The sequence below is a fragment of the Sphaerodactylus townsendi genome, linkage group LG05 (genome assembly GCF_021028975.2).
Source record: "Sphaerodactylus townsendi isolate TG3544 linkage group LG05, MPM_Stown_v2.3, whole genome shotgun sequence".
Classification (NCBI taxonomy): Eukaryota; Metazoa; Chordata; class Lepidosauria; order Squamata; family Sphaerodactylidae; genus Sphaerodactylus; species Sphaerodactylus townsendi.
Window position 1 is genome coordinate 58,567,656 of NC_059429.1, and position 23,425 is coordinate 58,591,080.

General features: G+C 43.2%; 1 protein-coding gene across 5 annotated transcripts in view; it reads left to right on the forward strand.

The window, feature by feature from the left end:
- Positions 1 to 23,425, forward strand: part of DNAI4 (dynein axonemal intermediate chain 4) — a 66,913-nt gene that overhangs the window by 37,932 nt on the left and 5,556 nt on the right. For 3 of the 5 annotated variants that reach the window (XM_048498910.1, XM_048498911.1, XM_048498912.1), the window contains 9 exons: positions 1,403 to 1,629; positions 3,545 to 3,631; positions 5,444 to 5,595; positions 7,885 to 8,042; positions 9,139 to 9,254; positions 12,182 to 12,280; positions 13,733 to 13,959; positions 14,545 to 14,698; positions 18,049 to 18,203. In XM_048498910.1, coding sequence (XP_048354867.1) covers positions 1,403 to 1,629; positions 3,545 to 3,631; positions 5,444 to 5,595; positions 7,885 to 8,042; positions 9,139 to 9,254; positions 12,182 to 12,280; positions 13,733 to 13,959; positions 14,545 to 14,698; positions 18,049 to 18,096 — 1,268 coding nt within the window. In that variant the 3' untranslated portion in view covers positions 18,097 to 18,203. Of the gene's footprint in view, positions 1 to 1,402; positions 1,630 to 3,544; positions 3,632 to 5,443; positions 5,596 to 7,884; positions 8,043 to 9,138; positions 9,255 to 12,181; positions 12,281 to 13,212; positions 13,337 to 13,732; positions 13,960 to 14,544; positions 14,699 to 18,048; positions 18,204 to 21,180; positions 21,184 to 23,425 lie in introns of those variants that run through there. The other 2 variants (XR_007244686.1, XM_048498913.1) reach the window with 2 other exon arrangements.

Genomic DNA, 23,425 nt, shown 5'->3' on the forward strand with positions numbered 1-23,425 from the left:
CTCAGGAGGGGTCTTATTTTTCCCGCCCAATTGTTTTGCTTTCTGGTCAGTTTCACCCTAAGCTTGTGCCTGACATTTTGTATGCAGCTGAAGGGATTCTCCTTGCTGCCATTTGCTGAAGGTTGCCTCAATACATTTGCTCTTCAGGCTCCAATCCTGGGCACCTTTTCAGCCCAAAGAGTACATATTTGTACTCAGCTCATCCTGCCAATTCTGGCAATATACAATTTTTCTATTTTTAATTTTAAAAAAATTCATGAGATGTATGCAAAGTTCTACGTTTGCTCTACACGGGCTTGCTCTAACTCGCTCTATGCAGGCTTGCCTTTAGCCATGATCTGGAAATTGAAACTCGTACAGAACGCGGCAGCCAGGCTTCTTATGGGAGCATTTAGCAGGGACCAGATTACTCCAGTCCTATACCATCTGCACTGGCTGCCGATCGAGTTCTGGGTCATGTTTAAAGTGCTGGTCATTCAAAGCCATTCATGGCCTTGGACCCGCATACCTACGAGACTGCCTCTCCCCATATCGCCCCGTTAGGCCCCTCTGTTCATTGGAGGAGGACCTCTTGGTGATCCCTGGCCCTAAAGCTATCAGGCTGGCCTCTACAAGAGCCAGGGCTTTTACAGCCCTGTCCCCCACCTGGTGGAACAGGCTTGCAAGGGAGATCAGGGCCCTGCGGGACCTGCAGAGTTTCCGCAGGACCTGTAAGACTGACCTGTTCTGCCAGGCATTTGGCCAACCTGGTTAAATACATTTCTGCCATTTCATCTGGCCTCCCATGGGCATAAAGGTGGCAGGGGGGAGGGGTGAAACGCCATCTGACACTATATGGTTCCTGGTTTTTTAATTGTTAATTAGCTGTTTTATGTATGTTTTAAGCTGTTTTTATCACTGTTGTCCACCACCCTGATCCCCTAGCGGGAGGGTGGTTTAGAAACACAAACAAACAAACAAGATATGTAGACACAAATATGAGAATCTTAGCCACTTGGATAACTGGTCTACCACCCAAACTTATGCTGGACATTATGGTAGAAACCCCAAAAGCCTTACCAGGGCTGATCTGGGATGGTTTCCCCATATCATGTAACTCTCCCAGCATAAATGGAATCTTTTTGTTAGCAAGAGTGAAAGCTGATGGTGATTTTTCACAGTAAAAATGTCCCGTTGTTAGCATGGAGAATAGTCCAGTGAATCTGGGAGCTCTTCGTGGCTCCTAGTGCTGCAGTGTGTCTGCCACGTTGTTGCCACATTAACATCAAGAGGAGCATATAGAGGAAGGAGATTTCAGTCTGTAATTATGAGGATGCTATCCTAGTCTAATTTTTAGTCTGATTCACTTTAGCAATACCTGTTTGGGGATGAAATGATAATGACTTGTCTGCTTGTATCCTAGAGCCAGTTGTCAAATCTGTATCTGCTATACTTGGCTCTGATGATGAATCAGACAAGGAAGAAATGGTGGAAGAGAAGGAACCCTCAGTTTCTTCCTCACTGTTCCTAGAACTAGGTGAAGCAGCAAAGGAGATCCCACCTCCTTTTCTAGAGCCCTTGTGGCCTTATGGATGTTATCTGACTAAAAACAATGATGTCACCTGTATGGCTTGGAACAAACTGAATCCTGTAAGTGACTTTTAATAACTAACTTTTAATAACTAACTTAAGAACTGGCTTTGTATCTAGGTCATAATTAAATACAACTTTGCAGTGTTGTAGGAATTAAATACAACTTTGCTGTGTTGTAGTACAAACATACAGGGATATTTTTCTTCTAAGTGTAGCTTAATCTTAAAGTACTTCACTGAACCCTACCTGATCCTGCTACAGTTTCTGGATCAGACCATTCACCCTGTCTTGACAGACACCTGCCAATTGTTGATAACCAAAATATCTTCAGTGAACAAATAGAAAATCCAACTCCCTCCCATGTACAAAGAATGGATTAAAATGTGGGAAATGATGATAGCACATAAATTATCTTGTTTTAATTGGGTGGCAAAATCCAATGATCAATAAGGTACTGAATATTTTTTGTAGTCACTAGATCCCCTTTCCAGGAGGGGGGGCTGTATTCCTCAGCAAGACAAGTGTCTCGTTAGTTCATGAACCATTTGAAATGTTCCTATGAGCCGCAGTCTTGAATTTCTGCATCTTTATATTCTGTTTAGATAAACATTTGACCAACCCTATTTGACATTCATTTCTAAACCCCTATGCTTCTCACAATTGTTGCACACATTGTTTCCCTTTCTCTGTTCCCACTTTCCCTCTTCTTCTTCTCCCTCCACATTCAAATAACCGTATTATGAAAGGATACTATAGTACAAAATTCCACGCTCAAAATTATATTATAAACAATTACAATGAAAACAATACTTGTTTGTCTTAAAAAAAAAGAATTCACCTAGAGAAGGAAGGTAGCTTGTGTTTTTTCTATCTCCAGAGAAAGTCTGCAGGATTCTCAACAATTTGGAGACTTATCGTAGCTAGCTGTGGAACCAGTCACAAAAAATATTGTTAAAAAGACAGTATGAGTGTGGCAGTATTTTTTCCAACCCTCACAGTAAATAGCAGCACCTTGCCTTTTAAGGAACAGCAACAATTCCTGTCCTTTAGGACTCTGAACCCAGCTTAGACTGAAATTTGAATAAGACCAATGCAGCTAATTTCTTATGCTGTCTTTACTTTTTTACTTTTACTTTATTTTGATTTCTACCCCGACTTCCCCAGCCAAGTCTTTCTTCCTTTAGCACTCTTGATACTCAGGCAATCTCCCTACTTCATCTCACTCCATCTTTTCTTCCAATAGTATGTAAAACCTGTAAAGTTTTTCCAGATTCTTGCTTCTTTGTTTGTTCCATCGCACTAAAGACAGCATAAGAAATTAGCTGCACTGGTCTTATTCAAATTTCAGTCCATTTCCAGTCCTCCATCCTCTTCTTATCCTTTCTTCAAATTGCTGCTGATTCTTCTCTCTTCAACATTAATCTGCCTCTGGGTTTGCCATATCATCACTTCCTTGGTTTCCAGTACCACATCTGTTTTCCCTCAGTCTTTCCCCCTCCTGCTCATTTAGAATCTCCCACTCCCAAAGTAAGGGTTTATAGCCAAAAAGCCTCTGCAGTTTGCATGGACAAGATAACCTGTTTGTAATAATTCTGTAATTTCAGTTCCTTGATATCTAGAATATATGTGGTTTTTGTATGATATCACAGCAACTTCAACCAATCACTGCCAAATGTTTTACCACTCCTATCAAAGAAATCCTTTTAAAGCATAGAAAGTAACTGCAGCACCCATAAGAAGGACTAATGGTGAAAGGTTAGCTGTAAAAATGACAGCAGGGGTAATAAAAAACAACAACAAAACACAACATCAGGACCCTGAATCCTTGTACCAAGTCAAAGCCCTCTGCTCTGTGATTATAATTCTTTCCCTTTCTCCCATTCCTAGTTAAATCCAAGAGGCCTGAAAAGCTGTGAACATTTCAATAGTTGGTTGTTGCTTTGCAATGATAAGTCGTGTTGCTGATTTTTAGGACCTTTTGGCAGTTGGTTATGGGACATTCCGTTTTAAAGAGCAGAAGATAGGCTTGGCTTGTTGCTGGTCCCTGAAGAATCCAACGGTACAGTAGACAATATTTTGTGCCCTCTTTTCACTGATCATTTTAATCCAATTAGTGATCTTTATTGTAAGATTTTGTGATGATTTGGTAGGAGAGTTCACATTTACTCTTAAAATTCGGAGAACTGCCTCTACTTTGGCCATTTCCCCACTGAGAAATTAAATCTAGATACAACCAGGTTTCAAAAGAATTGGCACCTTTTCATCAAGGTTTCACCCTCCCCACTGCAGCATGTGTGATGTTGAGGACATCCATGTCTATCACGCTTTCAAACAGTGCAGCAATACCCACAATCGCGCGATTGAACGTGCAATCTGCTCAGCAGCTCTTTCTTCCTCATCCTGATTGGCTGTTGCACTGTGTTGGGGCAGGAATATTTTTGTAAACTTTTTTTTTTGCGCAGCTACGTCACCAAGCGCATGTGTAGATAGGACAGTAGCTGTTTTTCATGCTAAGCTATGTTTATTTGTGGCTTTGGTACTCTTTACCCATGCAGCTGTGCTGGCACAAAAGTGTAATTTTAGGTAACAGTTGGCACAGAAATCATGTTCCACGCAGCCACATTTCCACGTAACCTCCGCCGGTGCGAAACCCCCCCCAAAAAGCTGTGCGCGATGCACTCTGATTGGCTGGAAGGCTTCGCTTCACTGCCAACGGTGGGAAATTATATCTAGATTGAAACCCCAATCCTCCCCACCGATCTGGATTCCGCGCATGTTTTTTAAAAAGGTGCATTCTCATGCAGCTTCTGAAAAAACGCGCGATCAGGGGGAGAGGGAGCGCCAGAACCGGGATGAATTCGGGGGGAGTTCTTGCTGAAACCTGGTTATTTCGCGTATCACGCAATTAATTGACCGTGGGGAATCAACCTTTGACAATCTTTTATAAATCAGTGCCTACCTGTTCCCTGGGAAGCACCATTAGCTTTCTCATGGCACATGTCATACTACATAGGTAGAAATCATGTGGATAAAAATACAGGAATCAAAAGACAACTCTCTTTTCTTGCATGGAAATAATGTCTGCAGTTGATGGAAGCAATATGTTTAAGTAGCTTTCATCTACACACATTTGTGCTGCCTCACCAAATGCACCAGCAATTCAGTGCATCATACACATGTCTTAATGGTTGGATCTCCACATAGCAGTGCTTGTGTGCATTCAAAGCAAGTTAGTGAGCACACAGACACAGCACAGTAGTTTCAGCAATGCCTCAGTGCATGAGTAAAACCTAATGGATGTGCACTGGTAGCAAAATCAGTTTATATCAAATGTTGTCCTGGTTTTGCATCTTGTAATTCTGACAGTTGGCCAAAAGGATAACATTCTTGTCAGTTGGCAAAAACATCAAGGCAAAAAGACCAGATATTGCTTTTAGTATGCAGGGGCAGGCTCAGGATTTAAATTGTGGGGAAGAGGGTACTGTTATGGACACTCTCAATTAATCCTGGCAAAATAATGCCATTCTAATGCTACTCTATAGTCTCTGTGATACAGAGACTAAGGGATCCACCTGAATAGGGAAACGTTGTCCCCTTTTAATATGAACCCTGGTCTGCCTTAGTCTGTCTCAGTGATTCATTCTAATTCATCGGCAGTTTCAATGATGAGTCACATTCACCAAGGAAGCTTTCTCATGCTATATATAGCCATGACTCATGCAACAGTATTTGAAAGCAGGAGATAAGTTAGTATGAAAATTGTCTGTTTCTAGCTACTGTGTAGACTAAGGCAGTGCTGCAAAGTACCTGGGCATTACCATACATGAAATGCTTTCTCAGTTAAAATTGCCTTCTGTTTTATTTTGTTCAGTGGCCAGAGCGCATCTTTAAGTGCAGTTATGGGGTAACTGCCTTGGATTTTTCTGTCGCTAATCCAAACCTCCTAGCAGTTGGGATGTTCAATGGGACAATTGCAATCTACAATATTCAGGGCCATCTTTCTACTTCAGTTTTAGATACCAGGTATGATCAAATATATACTGCTGGGCCCTTTCCACAGCTTACTGGTTCGTTTCCATTTTACAGTTGCAAATAGAGGATGTTCAGAGTGGGGGAAGATATAAACTGATTGAATATGGGAAATATATAGGCAAGTTTTCAGACACTGGTCCTTTTTCTGGAAAATATGGGCCTTTAACTTCTAAGACATTGGGTAATGGCTTTCTGCATCACTGGAGAGAATCTTTCCCCATCAATTCCAGATGCAGGATTATGCTAAACAGCTGTTCCTGCTGTTGGAAGTCTTCAGATCTCAGGCAAACAAGATCAAGAGCAGTGCTCTGGCCAAAGAGCCCAGAGAGTTTTCTGTTTTTCCTAATCTTAGCTTTTAGTTAGATGCAGAGAAGGAAGCAATGGAATTAGCAATATGGATATAGCCAATGAACATCTCTTCAAAGTTTCATTTTTGAGCTCATCCTAAATATATTAACTAATAAGTATGATGATAGTGTCTTTAAATATGACAATTCACTGAAGGTTCTAAATGGAGAACTGACATGTGTCAATTGCTGAAGAGCAATTACCGTGTTTCCCCGAATATAAGACAGTGTCTTATATTAATTTTTGCTCCCAAAGATGTGCTATGTCTTATTTTCAGGGGATGTCTTATTTTTCCTGTGTTCTGTTTGTCGGGCATGCTTTCAAACAAAAACTTTGCTATGTCTTACTTTCGGGGGATGCCTTATATTTCGCACTTCAGCAAAACCTCTACTATGTCTTATTTTTCGGGGATGTCTTATATTAGGGGAAACAGGGTAGAACTACTAGAGAGGTAGACATAAAAACAACTTGTGTATAGTGTTAATAACTTGCTTTGCATACAGCATGGGTGATTTCTGCTGTGCAGAAATAAAACATCCTGCAAATGTTTTTAAAAGATCCGTTTTGTTTTTTTTCCATTCACATACAGCCCACCAAAAAACAGCCAGCCAGAAGGGATCTTCTTTCCCACCTGCTGCACATACTCTTGTCAGTTTCAGAGTTGTGCCCACTATTTTGTGTGCCACTTCAGAGATTCTCTGTGGATGAATGCAGTTTGTTTTGCCTAGTGATCCCAAGCATGTGCTGTTTTGCCTTTTTGTTTTGTTTTGAGGGGAATGTCACCCAAGCTAGGGCATCACAAATATACACATATTGCAGCTTCTGTAATTGTATCACTGTAGCTTCGCATGCATCCCCCTCAAAACAAACAAAGGAAAAAGGAAAAACAACATATGCACGGGATTGCTAGGCTGTCAGAACCTCCGTTTACCAGTCAACTGAAACACTGGTTAGAGAACAAATATTTCTTTGTTGCAGGTAAGATAAGTTTCATACAGCTTCAAAGATGACTCTGCAGGACCCAGCAGAGTCGTCACTAGTATAAAGCAGTCAGCAAACTCATCCCCCGCCCATCATACAAACCCACAGCTGCACTACAGACAGAAAGGTATGTGGCCTTCACGGCGAGCGGAGAGATAAGAAGGCAGGAAGCCACAGAGCAATACTTTCACAGAGAAATAAGAAGAATACTTTCACATAGCAGATTCACACAATCCAGAGCTCCCTGCCCCCAACAACCAGGCCATTCCGGCATAGGCAAAGCAAACTTTATTGGTTTTTACAAGGAAATCAGGCATGGATGAGCTGCAAGCAGAGGAAACCTCTGTGGAGAACCTTCAGAGAATCTCTGCTGCAGCACACAAAATGGCAGGCACAAGTGGCAAAAATAAAAGTAAGAGGTTTGGGTGGAAGAAATAAGTTCGACTTTGAGGGTCGAACAACCCTTTCATGGGGGTCGCCTAAGACTCTCTGCATCAGTGTTCTCCATCTGTAAAATGGATAAATGTTAGGGTTGGGGGTCACCACGATATGAGGAACTGTATTAAAAGGTCGCAGCATTAGGAAGGTTGAGAACCACTGATTTAAAACTTCATCTAGAGCATTAAAACCTCGTCAAGACTTTCAGACCATCTTACAAAACTATTCCCTGGCAAGAAGTAGATGGCAAAATAGTTTTAAAAGATTAACCTCTTAATTAGAAGCCTGAGTGAAAAAGGATGTTTTTAGCTTGGCACCTAAAAGATTGCAGGGGAAGTTCCTGGTGAGTCTCAACTGGAAGACAATTCCATAGGCAAGGTATCATGTCTGGAAAATTCCTCTCTATGGTTCACCTCAGTGGGGGGGGGGGCACAGTGAGTAGGGCATAGGAAGCACATTGTGTTTTATAGTGTGCATATAGTTGTTATGTTCTATGTGATTCTATTTTTACAGTGAATCTTTTGACAAACACTTAGGCCCTGTGTGGCAGCTGAAGTGGGTGGAACAGGATAGGGGTACTACAGGAGAAGACAAAGGAGAGATATTAGTGTCCATATCAGCAGATGGCAGAGTCACTAAATGGTTTATTCGAAAAGGTCTAGGTTCCACAGGTAAGTGTTCTTCTTACATAGTTACATGGTGTGATAACTTAGGGTCTAATGGAAAAATGCAGAATTAGACGCAGGGGCTGTGATCCAGCAAAGTGTGCACGTTATATGTGTGGCTGCCTGAATAGTGTGGTTCTTGTAATAGTTGGTTCACCCTGGGTCTCAGAGGACTTAGGGCACTTACCTCATCACTTGTCATATAACTGTCACATAACTCACATCCCAAACTCAGGTGTCACAGGGTGTCCTCGCCATTCCCCAGTGTGTTTCCTGGTATCTTACTTTTTGGTCACCAAGCCACTTTTAGACTCTCTGCTGAACAAATGAGAGAGCCAGTGATCTATCTTCCTCATAGTCAAGCCAGAAGCTTACTGAACCAGATACAGCCTGGCAGTCACTGGGGAACATACTTCCAGCTCAGCATGATGACATCATTACATTCACTCCAAGTGAACGGCACTTCTGAGCTTGACTGAGTCACTTTTGGTTAGACTGCCAGGAGTCAGCCCAGATGTCAGCTTTGCTGCAGCAGTTCCCCCCACCCCCACAATCCTTTAAAACTAATTCCTATAAATTTATCAGGTGTTTGGCATGGAAGGACTGGTGAGAAGAGTCTGAATCCCGTCTATTGAATAACAGAGTTGGAGGAGACCACAAGGGCCATCAAGTCCAACCCCCTGCCATGCAGGAACACACACTGCTTCCCCTCCTGAAAAGCATATTGGCAAGAATTTTAAAGGGCTACATACACACAACCCCTGAAGCTGGATTGGAAGGGAGCCATGTGTACAGCATCCATTAGCCTGCATAAGTCACCATCCATTTTGGAATATGCATGCAGAAACCTGCTGCTAATATGCCTGATTGCCTTTGCTGGATTGGCAATAGAGGTTCAATATTGGCAACCACTTTTCATTGAAAATGGTAATTGCTTAACAGAGATTGCAGTGAGTCAAGCTGTAATTTGTATGATCTGCCTCTTATAGCAGGTAAATAGAGTTTGCAGCAAAGGTGTCCCTGGCTAGAGAGAAATAGCAATTGTAGCACTTTTAATGAAACTAAAGGGATTATATTCTATTTGCATTATTCATCTGTACAGACCTAATGAAACTAAAGCGAACAGCAAGTGAAAAGAAAAAAGCAGGAGCAGAAAAGAAAAGTGAAGCATTGATATCTCGGCAAGCTCCTGGATTGTGCTTTGACTTCCATCCAACAGTAAATATTTCTTTGCTACTATTCTGGCTCTTACCAGCTGGCTTGACATTTTTAAAACTGTTTTTAAGACATCTTGCCATGGGGATATATTGAATGGGGATGTATTGAATGAGTGGCTCAGTAAATATACAGGCCCCAGGCTACAAAGGGCTTGCCCATGATGCCAAGCTGATTAGTTGTGGGAAGTTATATAGTTTATCTGTCTATCCCCTTCCCTACAGATAGACAATCTATCTACCTGCAGAAAGAGAGGTTTTCTATTTCCCCTTTTCTATTTACTTTATTTGTTTATTCAAAATATGTATATTTTAATATAAATTTAATATTATATATTTAAAAATAGTCTTATCTCTTCAGATACAAGGCAATTGAAAGAGCAGCAAGTGCTGTAAGGACAGGAAAATACCATAAACATCTACCAGCAAGATAAAAAACAATGCATAGTTAAAAATGCAGCTGAAACAGTTCACCCTCCACCAAATGCCCCATGGAGCAAAGCCCCCTTACACCTCTTCCAGCAAGCAGCAAGAGAAGGCATCCTGCATACCCACTCCAGTAGGCCATTCCAGAGGAATGGATCTACCATAGCAAAAGTACATTACCTAACTGTTGCTGTACAGACAAACCTTGGAGAAAGTACAACAAGGAAAAGACTGCCTAAAGAGGATAACTAGAACATGGGGATATATTGAATGAGTGGCTCAGTAAATATACAGGCCCCAGGCTACAAAGGGCTTTAAAGGTGACAACCCATACATCAAATTGATCTTATAATCAAATTAGTAGCCAGTGCAATTGACATAATACTGATATTACATTGTCCAAGGAGCTGACCCTAGATAGTCTCACTGTCACATCTGTAGCCATTGAAGCTTCTGAGATGTCTTCACAGGCAGCCTCAAATAGACCACATTATAGTAGTCCAATCTGGAAGTTACAATAGATTGAATCAGCATGGCTTGGTTGGCAGAGGTTGAGATAAAAACCCAGATTATAAAATAGATATAGTTGAGAGAAGATGGTCCTAAAAGCAGCACTGACCTGCTCATCCATTGGCAAGGCCAATGTATATATTCTATTCTAATACAAAAGTCAGCCAAATCTTTGGATGGCTAAATTCAGTGACTGGAGCTGTGAACGGGCAACACAGATCTTTCTACAAACTTGAAAAAAACATATGGGTTGCAGAAAAATGTGAAATAAAAAATTTGGGGGACTAAAAATTGAAAAATTATAAAAGGAGTACCTGTAGCAAAAATTCCCTCAGTGTTGCTAGGCAACCACAGCTTTGCCAGGGTTAGTTGTGTGAGTAAGAGGCAGGGAGAAGGGCCCTATTTTGACCTTTGAGGGAGGTAACCTTGGGCCCAGCCTGACTAGGGTTGCCTGCTTCAAGTTGGGAAATTCCTGGAGATTTTGTGGTGAAGTCTGAGGAAGGCACAGTTTAAGGTGGGCAGAGGCTTCAGCTAAATATAATGCCATAGAGTCCACCATCCCAAACATTTATTCACTTGTGCGAGAGGGGGGGATCTCTGAAATTCAAAAATCCCCTAATAAAATGGCTGCTTTACAAAGTAGACTCTATGACATTATATCCTGTTGAGGTTGCTTCCACTCCCAAATCTCCAGGAATTGGCACCCCAGGCCTGGCAACAACCTCTGGGTGACTTCATACCACCTGCCTTGCATGACACTAGGCCTGGCTGCTTGGCTACTGATCAACAGCAGCCATCCTGTGAAAGCCAATGTGGTGTAGTGGTTAGGGTCTAGAAGACATTTAAATTCCCTCTTTTGCTGTTGAAGCTCACTGGGGGATTTTGAGCCAATCACATACTTTTGGCCTAACCTACCTCACAGGGTTGTTGTGTGGATACAAAGGAATGAATAATAATGTAAGTTGCTTTCATCCCCATTGTGGAGAAAGGTGGGGTATAAATCAAATCAAATAAATAATAAATATAGCTGAAGATGGGAGGCAGATAAGAGATAGGTTGGTGAATGGCTGAGAAGGAGAGAGTGAAACAAAGTGGAGAGTGTATGGGGGTTGCCAGGGGTAAGAGAAAGAAGAAATAATATGGGGAGGGGATTAGAAGGGAAAATGAGGCAGCACCCCAGAAGCCCTTAAGGGTTCCCTACTATGCAAGTGGGCCTGCCCAGTGACCAACATGATAACACTAGCTACTGTTTTCCTAGGTGCAAACTGCAGGGGGCTGGGGGCGGGGGTGTATCTGAGGATTTCCTAGAATCATTGGCGCTGACATTGCCCAACTCCAGGTTAGGAAATTCCTGGAGATTTGGTGGGATGAAGAATGGGGAGTGTGGGGTTTTTAGAAGGTGAGGGACCTCAAAGGGTATAATGCTATAAACTCCACCCTTCAAAGCAGCTATTTCTTCCATGGGAACTAGGGTTACCCACCTCAAGGCTGGGGGGATGGGGATCACCCAGAATTGCAACTGATCTCCAGATAACACAGATCAAGCCCCCCCAAATAAAATGGCTGCTTTGTAAAGTAAACTCTATGACATTATATCCTGTTGAGGTTGCTTCCACTCCCAAATCTCCAGGAATTCCTCAACCTGGAGCTGGCAACCCTAAGGGGAACTGATCTTTGTAGGTGGGAGATATGTTATGATTCTAGGAAATTTCCAGGCCCGCACCTGGAAGCTGACAACCCTGCAAAGAGAAAGAAAGCAGGAAAAGGGGAGATGCTATGGTAGTTTTCAGGAAATGGAAGGAAAAAAGACTGGGAGAAGGAGGGAGATACCTTCTACAAGTCCTTCCAGGTTCTAACTTGTTAATCTATATTTTGAGTTTTCAACCAATAGAATCTTGGTATTCCACAAAGGACAGAGCAAATGTGTACCTGCTGTGAACCATTCTCAAGATGATGCCCTTTACAGAATAAGCAAAACTGTTGATTTTATTTCAGGACACCAATATATATCTTGCTGGAACTGAAGAAGGCTATATTCACAAATGTTCTTGCTCTTACAATGAGCAGTACCTGGAGACTTATAGAGGCCACAAAGTGAGTAACATTTAACAAGGTGTGATTGGATGGATAGATCTCTCTCTTTCTGACATACAGACACAAAGCACAGTAAGGTACCTTTTACACATTCTGAGAGATGCTTAGGAATACAAAAGCCTGACTAGATCACATCAGCAGTCCAACCTGCCCAGTATATTGTCTCAGACAGCAGTCAGTCAGGTGCTGTCATGGACTAGAGTGCAGACAAAGAACTATTAGCCAGCCTGATTTTGAAAGGATGGGCTTGCATCTCCCACTCCTTCTAGGAGTAGCAATCCACCCTCAGCCTTTGTTAGAACAGCTTGTAAATTTTAGTACAGTTGTCTCTATCTCTAGTAACTTGATCTGTGAACTTCATCTTCAAGCAGTACAGAAGTTCTGGATAACCAGCAAAGAGGTCACAAAAGCCAAGACCTTCCCCTCTTTAGTTGACACTTAGCATTCGGTTGTGCTTTCAGTTCTCACAATCATTCACATCCATTGTTTTGCTATAATGCTTGCAAGTCCTGTAAACTGCACCAGTATTATTAGCCATATATTGCAGATGGAAGGGCTAAGAGACAGCACTTGCCTGAGGCTATCAGTGGCCTATTATACATGCAGGGCTTACCCTGCAGATTTTTACCATAATTTTCAGTGCTAACCAGAGATTCTGCCACTGCAACTCTTCCCTGGCCGACCCATCCACCATTTCCCTTACCCACAGCTTGTTTTGCTGCCGCCGCTTTTTTTCTCTGTCTGTTTAGGCTGCTCTGCTGGCCGAGTGTGGTAGGAACTTCTGTCGGTGGACAGGGTAAGGCGGGAGGGTGAGCAAAGGTGCCGTGGGCTGAGCATATACAACAGATCTTCACGTTTTCAGCAAAGAGAATGGAAAAATCACAGTTAAAGAGGTTTCAGAAGCTGTGGGGTTTCTCTGATTTGCCTTGCAGTGAGTTCTGGAGGAGGAAAAATAATCTGCCCTGAAGGGAATGTACACTCACCACAGAAGAGCATCGTAGGCCTATGAGTTTGTGCTAGAAGCTGATCTAAACAAAGCACTCCACAGATCACAAGTAATTATCTTAGCCACTACATTACACTTAAAATGTTATGTTGTATTGAAACCTATGGTCTCGATCCCAAAGAGCTAGGTATACACATTCACAACATACAGGCATGAGGGTCTTCTCTGCATCTTCCAGATATGAACTGTTGTTCATTTCAAAAAGCTTCTTGTCTCATCAGCTGGTGCAGTGGTTATAGTTTGGATTATGGCCAATGGCAGTAGCCTGGCTATTCTGGTTTATTGCCTTTATTAATCATCACATGGTGCTTAGAGAGGTCTTCAAAAATCTTGATGAAGGTTGACTTCAGTGCAGTAATATTTTGTTGGCAAAGTCATGCATGCATTTTGGTATATTTTGATACTTAGCCTTACAACAATGCATTTCTTTCTGTCTCTGTATTAAGGGTCCAGTGTACAAGATAGCTTGGAATCCATTCAGAACCGAAGTTTTTCTAAGTTGCTCTGCTGACTGGAGTATTATGTTGTGGCGCCAAGATTCCACTCGCCCCATTTTAACTTTCAGTTCCACAGCAAATGTTATTTATGACATCATGTGGTCTCCCAATTCGGCATTTGTGTTTGCAGCAGTGAATGAAATTAGAGTAGAAATCTGGGATCTTAGCGTCAGCTCGTAAGTATCTGCTTTGCTTAAAAGACGTTCGGAAATGGATGGTTGCTGCAATAGCACATTGCATGTTGGAATAACAACTTTAGTACACCCTAAACTATTCTCAGCAGTCTATAATTATGAAGCCAGGTAAGCTTGCTTGATTGCTAATAGAGCTGTTCCATCGGGGCAATTTGAGTCCTTACCTTAAAGCTGGGCTGCTGCTAGCCAATGATGGGAAAAAAGGAGAAATGTGCTGCACTAATCCCAGCAGAAGAGGGGAACCAGTCACAAAAAGGAAGTGTTACCACAAAAAGTGCCTCAGTCTTCAGGAGGCAGTTGAAGTCAGTTTTGTTTAGGACTTTGACTAAGTTAGATAAAAGTAAAGGTAGAGATAGATGGGCCATTACCCATGGGGTGATATCACATCTTGACAATGACTAAGTTTTTTATTTATTTGGCAGTTCTAACTGGAAATTTTAAACTTTGGGGTTTTTTTGCTTTTTATAATTGTTTTATTTACGTTATAAACCACCTTGAGTTCTTCAAAGTAGAAAGGCAGCTAACCAATGCTTTAAATAAATAACAAGTGCCTTATTTTGCATGCAGACTGGATCCCCTGATTGTGAATCCTGCCATTGGACATTTAAAATTCACCTCTGTACTTTTTTCTAAGAATGTAGACTGTGTTCTGATTGGGGACAATGATGGATTAGTCACTGTATATGCGCTAAGAAATATGATCACCTCAGACAGCAAGAAGGTATGTTTCACAGTGTAAAATACTAAACTAATTTAGTCCTGTAGGTTCTGGTGGCAGCAAATCAGTCTCTTCGTTTCTAGTCAGTACCCAATTGCCTATTTATATCCTAGACCAGGGGTAGGGAACCTGCGGCTCTCCAGATGTTCAGGAACTACAATTCCCATCAGCCCCTACCAGCATGGCCAATTGGCCATGCTGACAAAGGCTGATGGGAATTGTAGTTCCTGAACATCTGGAGAGCCGCAGGTTCCCTACCCCTGTCCTAGACCTATGTATTTAAGTAGTGAAGTTAATATTTATACTTTGTGGTCACGATATCGAACCACTGCTGCTTTACACTGGAGGTGGGGTAATGTGTACTGTGAATATTATGGCAACATGGTGAACCAACTAATAAATGGCATCAATCTAGCCTAGGGGTTGCCAACCTTTTTAAGCATGTGGGCACCTTTGGAATTCTGACACTGACTTCCAGTCATGCAGGTAAGATCCTTGTACTATGGTAGCAGCTGCCCCCAAACCAGCAATTTTAAAGAATCTGCACAACCAATGAAAGCTTCAATAGCCCTTCTAGGCAAAACCGCATTTTGCTGCCCGAAGATGGGACCACCCCTGCTCGGAAACCCCTGCTTCAATAACCACACCACAATCCTGGCTGCGGTAAAATATTTGGCCATAGCCAATTGTTTATTGTTCAGTAAGAAGTGTGAGGTGCAGCATGGGATTTTGATCTGATTTGGAATGCTGGGCCCCTCCTTCTCTGGAGTGTCTCCTGGGCAGCCCACTTTTCCAGCCACCCTGGTGGCTGAACGGATGCCCCTGCCGCTGCCGTGGAGCTCCAGCAAATGGGCAGCCTCTCACTGGAGCTTCGCTCTGTGCCGCTGTGATGCTCAGCTGGGCAGTCGTCCTCTTGCTGTAGCATTGCATATCAAAATGGGGGGAGGTAGCTCCCTAGCTCCCCTGCCCGGCCCCCTCAGATGAATTCCCATGCTCCAAATTGCCGAATGGCTATGACAAAGAAGCATGCATTAACACATCACCAAAGCACAAAGGGAGAGGAGGGTGGGCAAGGTGCTGGCCGGTCAGAGCACATGGCCAGCACAAAGTCTGGCCCGGCCTTTTATAGACCCTGGCTAGCCTCTCCTAGATGATGTTGCAGTTCTAGCACTGCGACGCCTGCCCTCAAGCATCATGGCTGGGAGCCCCCCCCCCACATCCGCCCTTACCAGGTAAGAAGCCAGGGACTCCCTCCTGCCCTTCCTGGGCAGCAACTACGGCTGTGATGATTCACAGCCACTCTTTTAGCCCCACTCACTTTTAACCAACACGTTGAGAACACCTGGTGTATATTCTCTCCACTCTTACTGCAATGTTTCTGTTTGATGAAGTGAAGTTATGTTAGTGAAGCTTCCTACACAAGAACAGCCACTGCTTAAACTTTGTGCTCAGCTGCATTATCATCTCCAATGAGTGATACTTCCTTACAGGGGCATAGCTACAGAAAATTTCTTCCAGGAAAGTATTGAAATTGCACTCCCCCATCTGGACTCTGCTGCAGTAGAGCAGCAAATTTGGGGAGAGGGCATCGAACAGACTATGCTTGCCTTAACTACAAGAAAGGGAGGGAAAGACAGACACACTCACAGTGTGAGAAGAAGGAAGGCAGATAGGGAGAGACAGGGGAAAGGGAGAAAAAGGAAGAAGAGAAATGATGGAAGAGAGAAAAAGGGGGTAGAAAGGAAGGAAGAGAGCTTTGGTGGAGGGGCAGGGGGGAAACACTGCCCACATCCCAGCCTGCCACTGCCACCCCCACAAAAGTCTGTGTGGTTGCTGAGGCAGCAATTTCAGGCAGTTGATTTTGGCCAGGGGAATCCACAGGAATCTGAGGATTCCCCTGCCCAGAATCTGGCACCCCAGTGAGGTCTCTATAGCCCTTTCTCACTGAGCAAGGAAGGACTGTGGAAGCCCTGGTCGAGAGGCACAGACAAAGGGGGGGGGGGGGCAAAGGAAAGACTGGTGGAGGTGGTGCAGGAGGCAGAGGGGGTGGCAAGCAGGGCAATGCTCCTCCAGCTCCTCATTCCTGGGTGCAGGGAGGGGGCAGGCAGCTGAACGTGCCCCTGTGACCTGCAAGAGACGCATCTGGAGCTCCTGCCCCCCTGTTTCTTAGCACATTTATTTATTAAAATAAATAAATAAGTTAGTTAGTTACCTTGGCTTAGATCTACACATTGTTTGATTATGGATTTCTGTAATGTTTGACCATTAAGTTACACTTTGGTTCTGAAGAACAGAGGGTGTCAGCCAGTGGCAAAGGCTTTATTGGCAAACCAAGGACTGTTACAGTTACTGGTTCCATATATATTGAATCATTTTGCTGCAAGCTGATAGTAACCAATTCTGCAAAAGGGTGAAACAGAAAGATAGCGGTGAGGTTAAAGTGCTCATCCATTCAGTGTGTGTGGTCACATCCTAGTTAAAGTATGAATAGATTTTTGTCCAGGAAGCTATCACCTGTGAATATTGTTGGCATTAGAGATAAAGATAAGACCCTTGCTTAAGATTCTTGCTTGAGAGCTAGCACGGTATAGTGGTCATCAGTGATGGACTCTAATCTGGAGAATGGGGTTTGATTTCCCACTTCTCTGCATGAAGCTCGCTGGGTGATTTTGGGCTAGTCGGTTTTCTCAGAGCTATCTCAGCCTGAGCTACCTCACAAGGTGAGGAAGAAAATGAATTGTAAGCTGCTTTGAGATGCCTTAAGGTAGAGAAAAGTGAGCTACAAAAATTAATTCCTCTTCTTCCTCTTCCTCTTCATATACACTTTCTACTGAGTTTTGCATTTTTGAAATTCAATTTACAGGTATTTTGAAGCATCACTTGTAAAAATGAACTGTAGTATCACAACTCACCAACATGCCAGTCTTAAAACATCCCTTTGGCTATATCAGGCTGTAATGCTGGTGTCATGTCACCATAATGCTAGTGTAATAATGTTTGAAGATATGGTATTGTGATGGCATGGCTGTTGTGATTTGCATCATAAGTGTTCATGTGTAAGGACAGCCAGTTTTTTCAGGCCTGGGCTGTTCATATCTGATTTCAAATTATCCATTCATGAACAGCTTATTTTTGAAAATTTGAAGGCAGTACTTCAAATTACTAGATACTAGAAGAACAGGATAATTACTATATAGATACTAGAAGAACAGGATAAAAAGTGATGTAAATACTGGATCTTATTTATAATATTCAGTTTTGTATATACTTTCATCATATTCATTTTTTGACAATATTGCTCATGAATAACTATGTTTTGAATGCCTATGTGAGCATGCTTTTGTCTTTTTCAGATGGATACTTTGCCCGATATCATTGGCTCAATACTGGTCACTCAGTAATTTTCATTTATGTTAATACTCAATTAAACAAAGGAATTTATACTTAATAGCCAACATTTACTTACAATCCGCTGAAATATGTAATAATTGTATAATTAAATGTTTATGTGAAAAAATGATTTGGAAGTCTTTTTTGAAACTCCACGTCTTTTCCTTGTGAAACATCCAGTTCCTATCAATCTCCACAAGATATCCATTTGATTGGCTGTTGATGTTACAGTCTCAATACGATAGACATAGGATTCTGTATGGATAAAGTTGTCAAGTCACAGCCAACGATTGCGATCCCAGCAAGGGACTTTCAAGGGCCCTGAGCCCTTTTGGGGAGGGCACCCATTCTCCTGCCTTACATCATGTCAGTTTCATTTCTGCTGAGCTGCCAGCTGGTGTGATAGCCCACCATTTCTGAAACTTCCCTCAAGCACATTTTCTCACCATGGCAGCACCATCTCACCCAAATGTGCACAGGAATGGGGAGAGGAGGTGCATGCTTCATCTTTACATGCGTTGGGTTTCTATGCCCTAAACTTTTTTCCCCACGCTATGTGGTTTTAGTGTCCTAGACTTTCCCCCCCATACTGGAGAAATTGGAGGGGAGGGAGAGGTCCTGCTTGGGCCCCTGGGGTTGCTGTAGATTCTCCACCAATTGAAACCTTTCTCTTAGCAGAGGGCTGGAATGGGCAGAAGGGAGGCTGTGGTGATGGAACAGCCAATCACAATGCAGGAAAAACAAGATGTTTGCGCTTGCAAAGCGGATTCGTGAGAAGGTGCAGAAAGAAAATGGATTCCCCCCGCTCAACTCACTGCCTTTACAGAAAACAGGCACCCATGCAAAGGACAAAAATGGAATAACGTGGACCTTGATTAAAAAATTACAAACGCAGCTCGTTATTATTATGCTGTGCAGAATCCATCAAAGCCACCATCATGATGTTTGGGGAAAGGTCACTATTACGATTGGGGTCCTTGAACCCATGGCAACTAGTTATTTTCCCAAGAGAGATGAGTCGGAAAAACAGCAATTTAGGTTTAGTGGGAAAATCAGACCATTTGGGCCCACCTGCCAAAGGGATTGGATGGATGAGCATCATAAAACTTGATCAGGGAGGGACGGAGGGAGAGAGAGAGAGAGAGCTTCCATAAAGGACAGGATTCCGAACTCTGGATTGGGTGAAGGGGGAGGCTTTCACCTAAGCAGGCAGGAGTATTTAAAAGATGTCATCTTCCTTTGTTTTGAGTTCTAACACTTCATTTCAGTGCAGAGACCAGGGAATTCTTGTCTTCCTCTGTAGCAGGCTGGATGGGGATATGTTTGTTCCATCTAGGTAACTATCTTGTAATGCAATGAAATTAGTTTGTTGTCCTTTATTACCTTAGATCTGTATTCCCACAGTGGCGTACTGCTAATGGGAACATGGGGTATCCCATGTCTGCAGACGTGATGGTGACTCCCCCCTCCCGGACTCCCTGCAGGCCGGCTTCTGCCCTCCCCAGGCCCTGGGGAGAGCAGGAGCCAGCCTGCAGGGAGATTGAGGGTGGGGCTTTGTGATGGGAAGCCGCAATGCCGCCAGCCTGGGCCACCTGCCACAGTGTCCCGCTCTCCTACCTGGGCCACATGCCAGCTTCTGCCCTCTGCAGGCCCTGGGGAGAGAAAGAGTCGGCCTGCAGGGAGGTCAGGGGCAGGGCTCCATGGTGGGCAGCAGGGCGCCTGCCTGGGCCGCCTGCTGCGGTGCCCCACCCGGGTTCCCTACAGGCCGGCTTCTGCCTTCCCCTGAGCCCTGCCCTCCACAGCTGGTTCCCATTAGTGGGGCACGGGGGGACGGGAATCCAGGCAGGGGGGGTTGGGAGCCAGGTTGGGGGGCGTGGGGGGGCAGTCATGCCCCCTGGCACCATTTAGGCCTGTTACATCACTGTATTCCCCTATGATAGCTATATACATGTATGTGCTTTATTTTAATCTTTGTAATAAAGCTTCTTTCCTGCTCAAGAAAGCAGCCTGTGCCTGAAATTCCACCCACTACTTTTACACACTAAGAAAATGCATCTGTGAGGGAGCTGTTGGCCTTTGTACTTTTTCTGTTGCCCTTTGTACTTTTTCACAGGCAAGTCTTAGGGTATCCCAAAACATTGGTTATTTGACATGCTGGACTTTTTATCTTTGGGAAGTGGTACAAAGAGGTATTTGTTTTGGGGTTCAGCAAGTATGCAAAATGCATGTAACCCAGAGCAGGACTGTGACAGTCACAACATCTGTAGATAGAGGATTGCTGGGCTGTGGGGGGGGGGGGGGCATCTAGATTCTTGTCAGGTCCGAACTTCTGTGCCAAAGTGATGAGAAAGGAGGTGAGGAAGGGGTGGTACCAGCAGTGAGTGGCACATGTGCATACATGGCCTCTGCCTACCTCTATCCCATTTACTGCTGCTTTCAAAGCCGGGGCTGCTCTTCAAGCTTCCCTTGTGGAACCAGCCCAAGTTTGTTTTGCTCTAGAAAATAGATGAGAAAGAGCACAAGAAATGAAGATTATCAGCTAAGCAACACACTATAAAATGAAAGCTTTTTTAAAAAAGCTAGACAAGACCTTTTCACACTAGCTACTATTAGGTCATGAGTAGCCTGTTGGAATCTGCCACCTTAGAAACTTGACACCATTTCTTCTTTTGAGCTTTCCTCTGTTTTCTTCCTTGCCATAACAAGGGATCAAGATTGGCAGTTTATCATCATCATCATCATCATCAGGGTTGGATCATAGATCTTTCCTGCTTCCTGCCCACCCCCATCTGCACTCCTTTCAACCCCAAGAAAGTTTTCTATTGCTGTAAAATTCTCATGAAGAAGGAGTCAGAGAAGTGGGCAGATGTTGAGGATGACCCCTTCCCACCCCTCAGGGAAGTCCATCAGCCCATATTGTTATTACTTCCACACACATTCTGTTAGATGCTTTTGCAGCCCATAGAACAACTTGATTTGCTAAAACAGAAGAAAAGTTAAGAAATAAGTTTGGTTGCTATTGCAACCCCTTGTACTAAGAACTAATTTATGTAATCTGGTATATACTGCTCTTTAAACTGGTGTCTTTTAAAAAGGATGTTTCATGAAGGGTTAATGCAAATAACAAAACTGAATTGAAAGTCCCCAGCACTGAACACACCACAGTATATTCAAAGTAAGGTGCTGACCCTGATCCTAACAACAAGATCCATTAAGATGGGGGTAAAGAATCAGCCACAAGGCTAAGTATTTTCCTCCATGTTCAGGGAATTCACCTTCTTTTTAATCCCTAAAGTCAAGACATTTTTTAGTAATGACAGCAAAGCAGAACATACCTGATGTGGAGGTTTATAGACAACGAGAGCCATAAAAAATTGACTGGTCTACTATTCTTCATGTCGCCAATCACTATGCGGTTAAATCATTATGCTGTAGCCAAGGGCCCATGTGTCTCCAGATCTCATGGAGAGACCACATTATGCAAACCTATAACTAAATATCTACATATTCCAGCCTTAATTCACAGTTCTCACAGAACTCTCTCAGCCCCACCTGTCTCAGAAGTGTCTGTTGTGAGAAAAGGAAGGAAAGCAATTTGTACACTGCTTTGAGATTCATTACAGGAGAGAAAAGCAGGGTATAAATCCAACTCTTCTCTTCTTCTCCCAATGCTCTGCCTCTTTGTAGATTAGACAGATTTGTGAGGCGGCAACTCCTCAGAGGCTAGGCATTGGCTCTCATAGCCCAAATGGAAATAGGCTCAGCCAGCTGAACAGCCAGTGGAGCAAGACTTATTCCCTCACCAACTCAGTATACAGAAGAGAAGAAGAAGAAGAGTTCGGATTTATATCCCCCCTTTCTCTCCTGTAGGAGACTCAAAGGGGCTGACAATCTCCTTGCCCTTCCCCCCTCACAACAAACACCCTGTGAGGTAGGTGGGGTTGAGAGCTCCGAAAAGCTGTGACTAGCCCAAGGTCACCCAGCTGGCGTGTGTGGGAGTGCACAGGCTAATCTGAATTCCCCAGATAAGCCTCCACAGCTCAAGTGGCAGAGCTGGGAATCAAACCCAGTTCCTCCATTGTGGGTGGGGTACTTAAAAATGGACTGATAACCCCACCTTCAATACAATGCATCCAACCACACGTTTGCATAGCAAGTTCCACCCAAACCCTTACTGATTGGTTCCCCACCCTGGGACATGGACAATATACCCCACTAAACTTTCCCTTCTCACTAGACACAGTCCCTTCTCACTAGACACAGTGAAACAGACTTTTCTCTGTGATACACCTCTTAAGATGCCAGCCACAGATGCAGACAAAACGTTAGGAACAAGATCTACCAGATCACAGCCACGCAGCCCAGAAAACCCACAACAACCAATTAAACTTTGAGTAAAACTAATGGATTAAGCCATCCTTACTGGCTCTAACACTGTTCCATGACCACCTCAAACCCATCACAGATCTAAGCACTGTGTAATGACACACAGTTGTTGAGTATGAACGTTATTGTTTTACGAGGACAGAAATAATGAATTGGCTTAATACCTTAGCAGCAAGTGCTGTACACTTAAGCACTTCAAAATTATAGACAGTTAAGAGCAGCCATTAAAATTATAGATCATTATAGACCATGAAGTGGTGCATTAAAAGGTCTCTCTATATGCATTTTAGACATTTTTATGAAACATGACAGAGCTATTTCCTATATATTTCTGAAGATAGCATCCATTAAAGGGAAGGGTGAGTTTAATCATTAGCTAAAAATGGGACAAAATGATCTGCACTTTAATTTGATGAGTACAAATAGATATTTGCTTATTTTCTTCTCAGATATTTCATTTTTCTCTTTCCTGAAAGGTACAGTAACCTCTCCTCTGTTCCAGTTTTCTTTTTTCCTCCCACACCCAGCTAACCTACTTTTTGTTTGAACCCTATCTTCAACTATATTATTGGTGGTGGGGACCCTTGCCTGAGATGCAGATCATTTCTGCACATTTCAAATATCCTGGGTTGAGCAAGGCAAATATCCTGGTTTGGACAAGAAGTTCGCATGGTTCCCAGTCCTAAAGAGGGTTTGTCCTGTGATATTTCCCATTCCAGGATTTTCAAAAATCGCCAATTTGGTGATTCTTTTTTTTAAAAAAAAAACCTACGTTGAACCCACTACCATGCAAACACCACGGGAGCAGAACCAGTTTATTTTTTCTGCCCAGCCACCTGATCTCCCTGCCCTGCCACCTGCCCCCTGATCTCCGCACCTGACATCATGTCAGTTTTAAGAACTGTAAGATACCGATTGTAACCCGGTGTAATTGTGCTGTGTAGAAACGGCAGT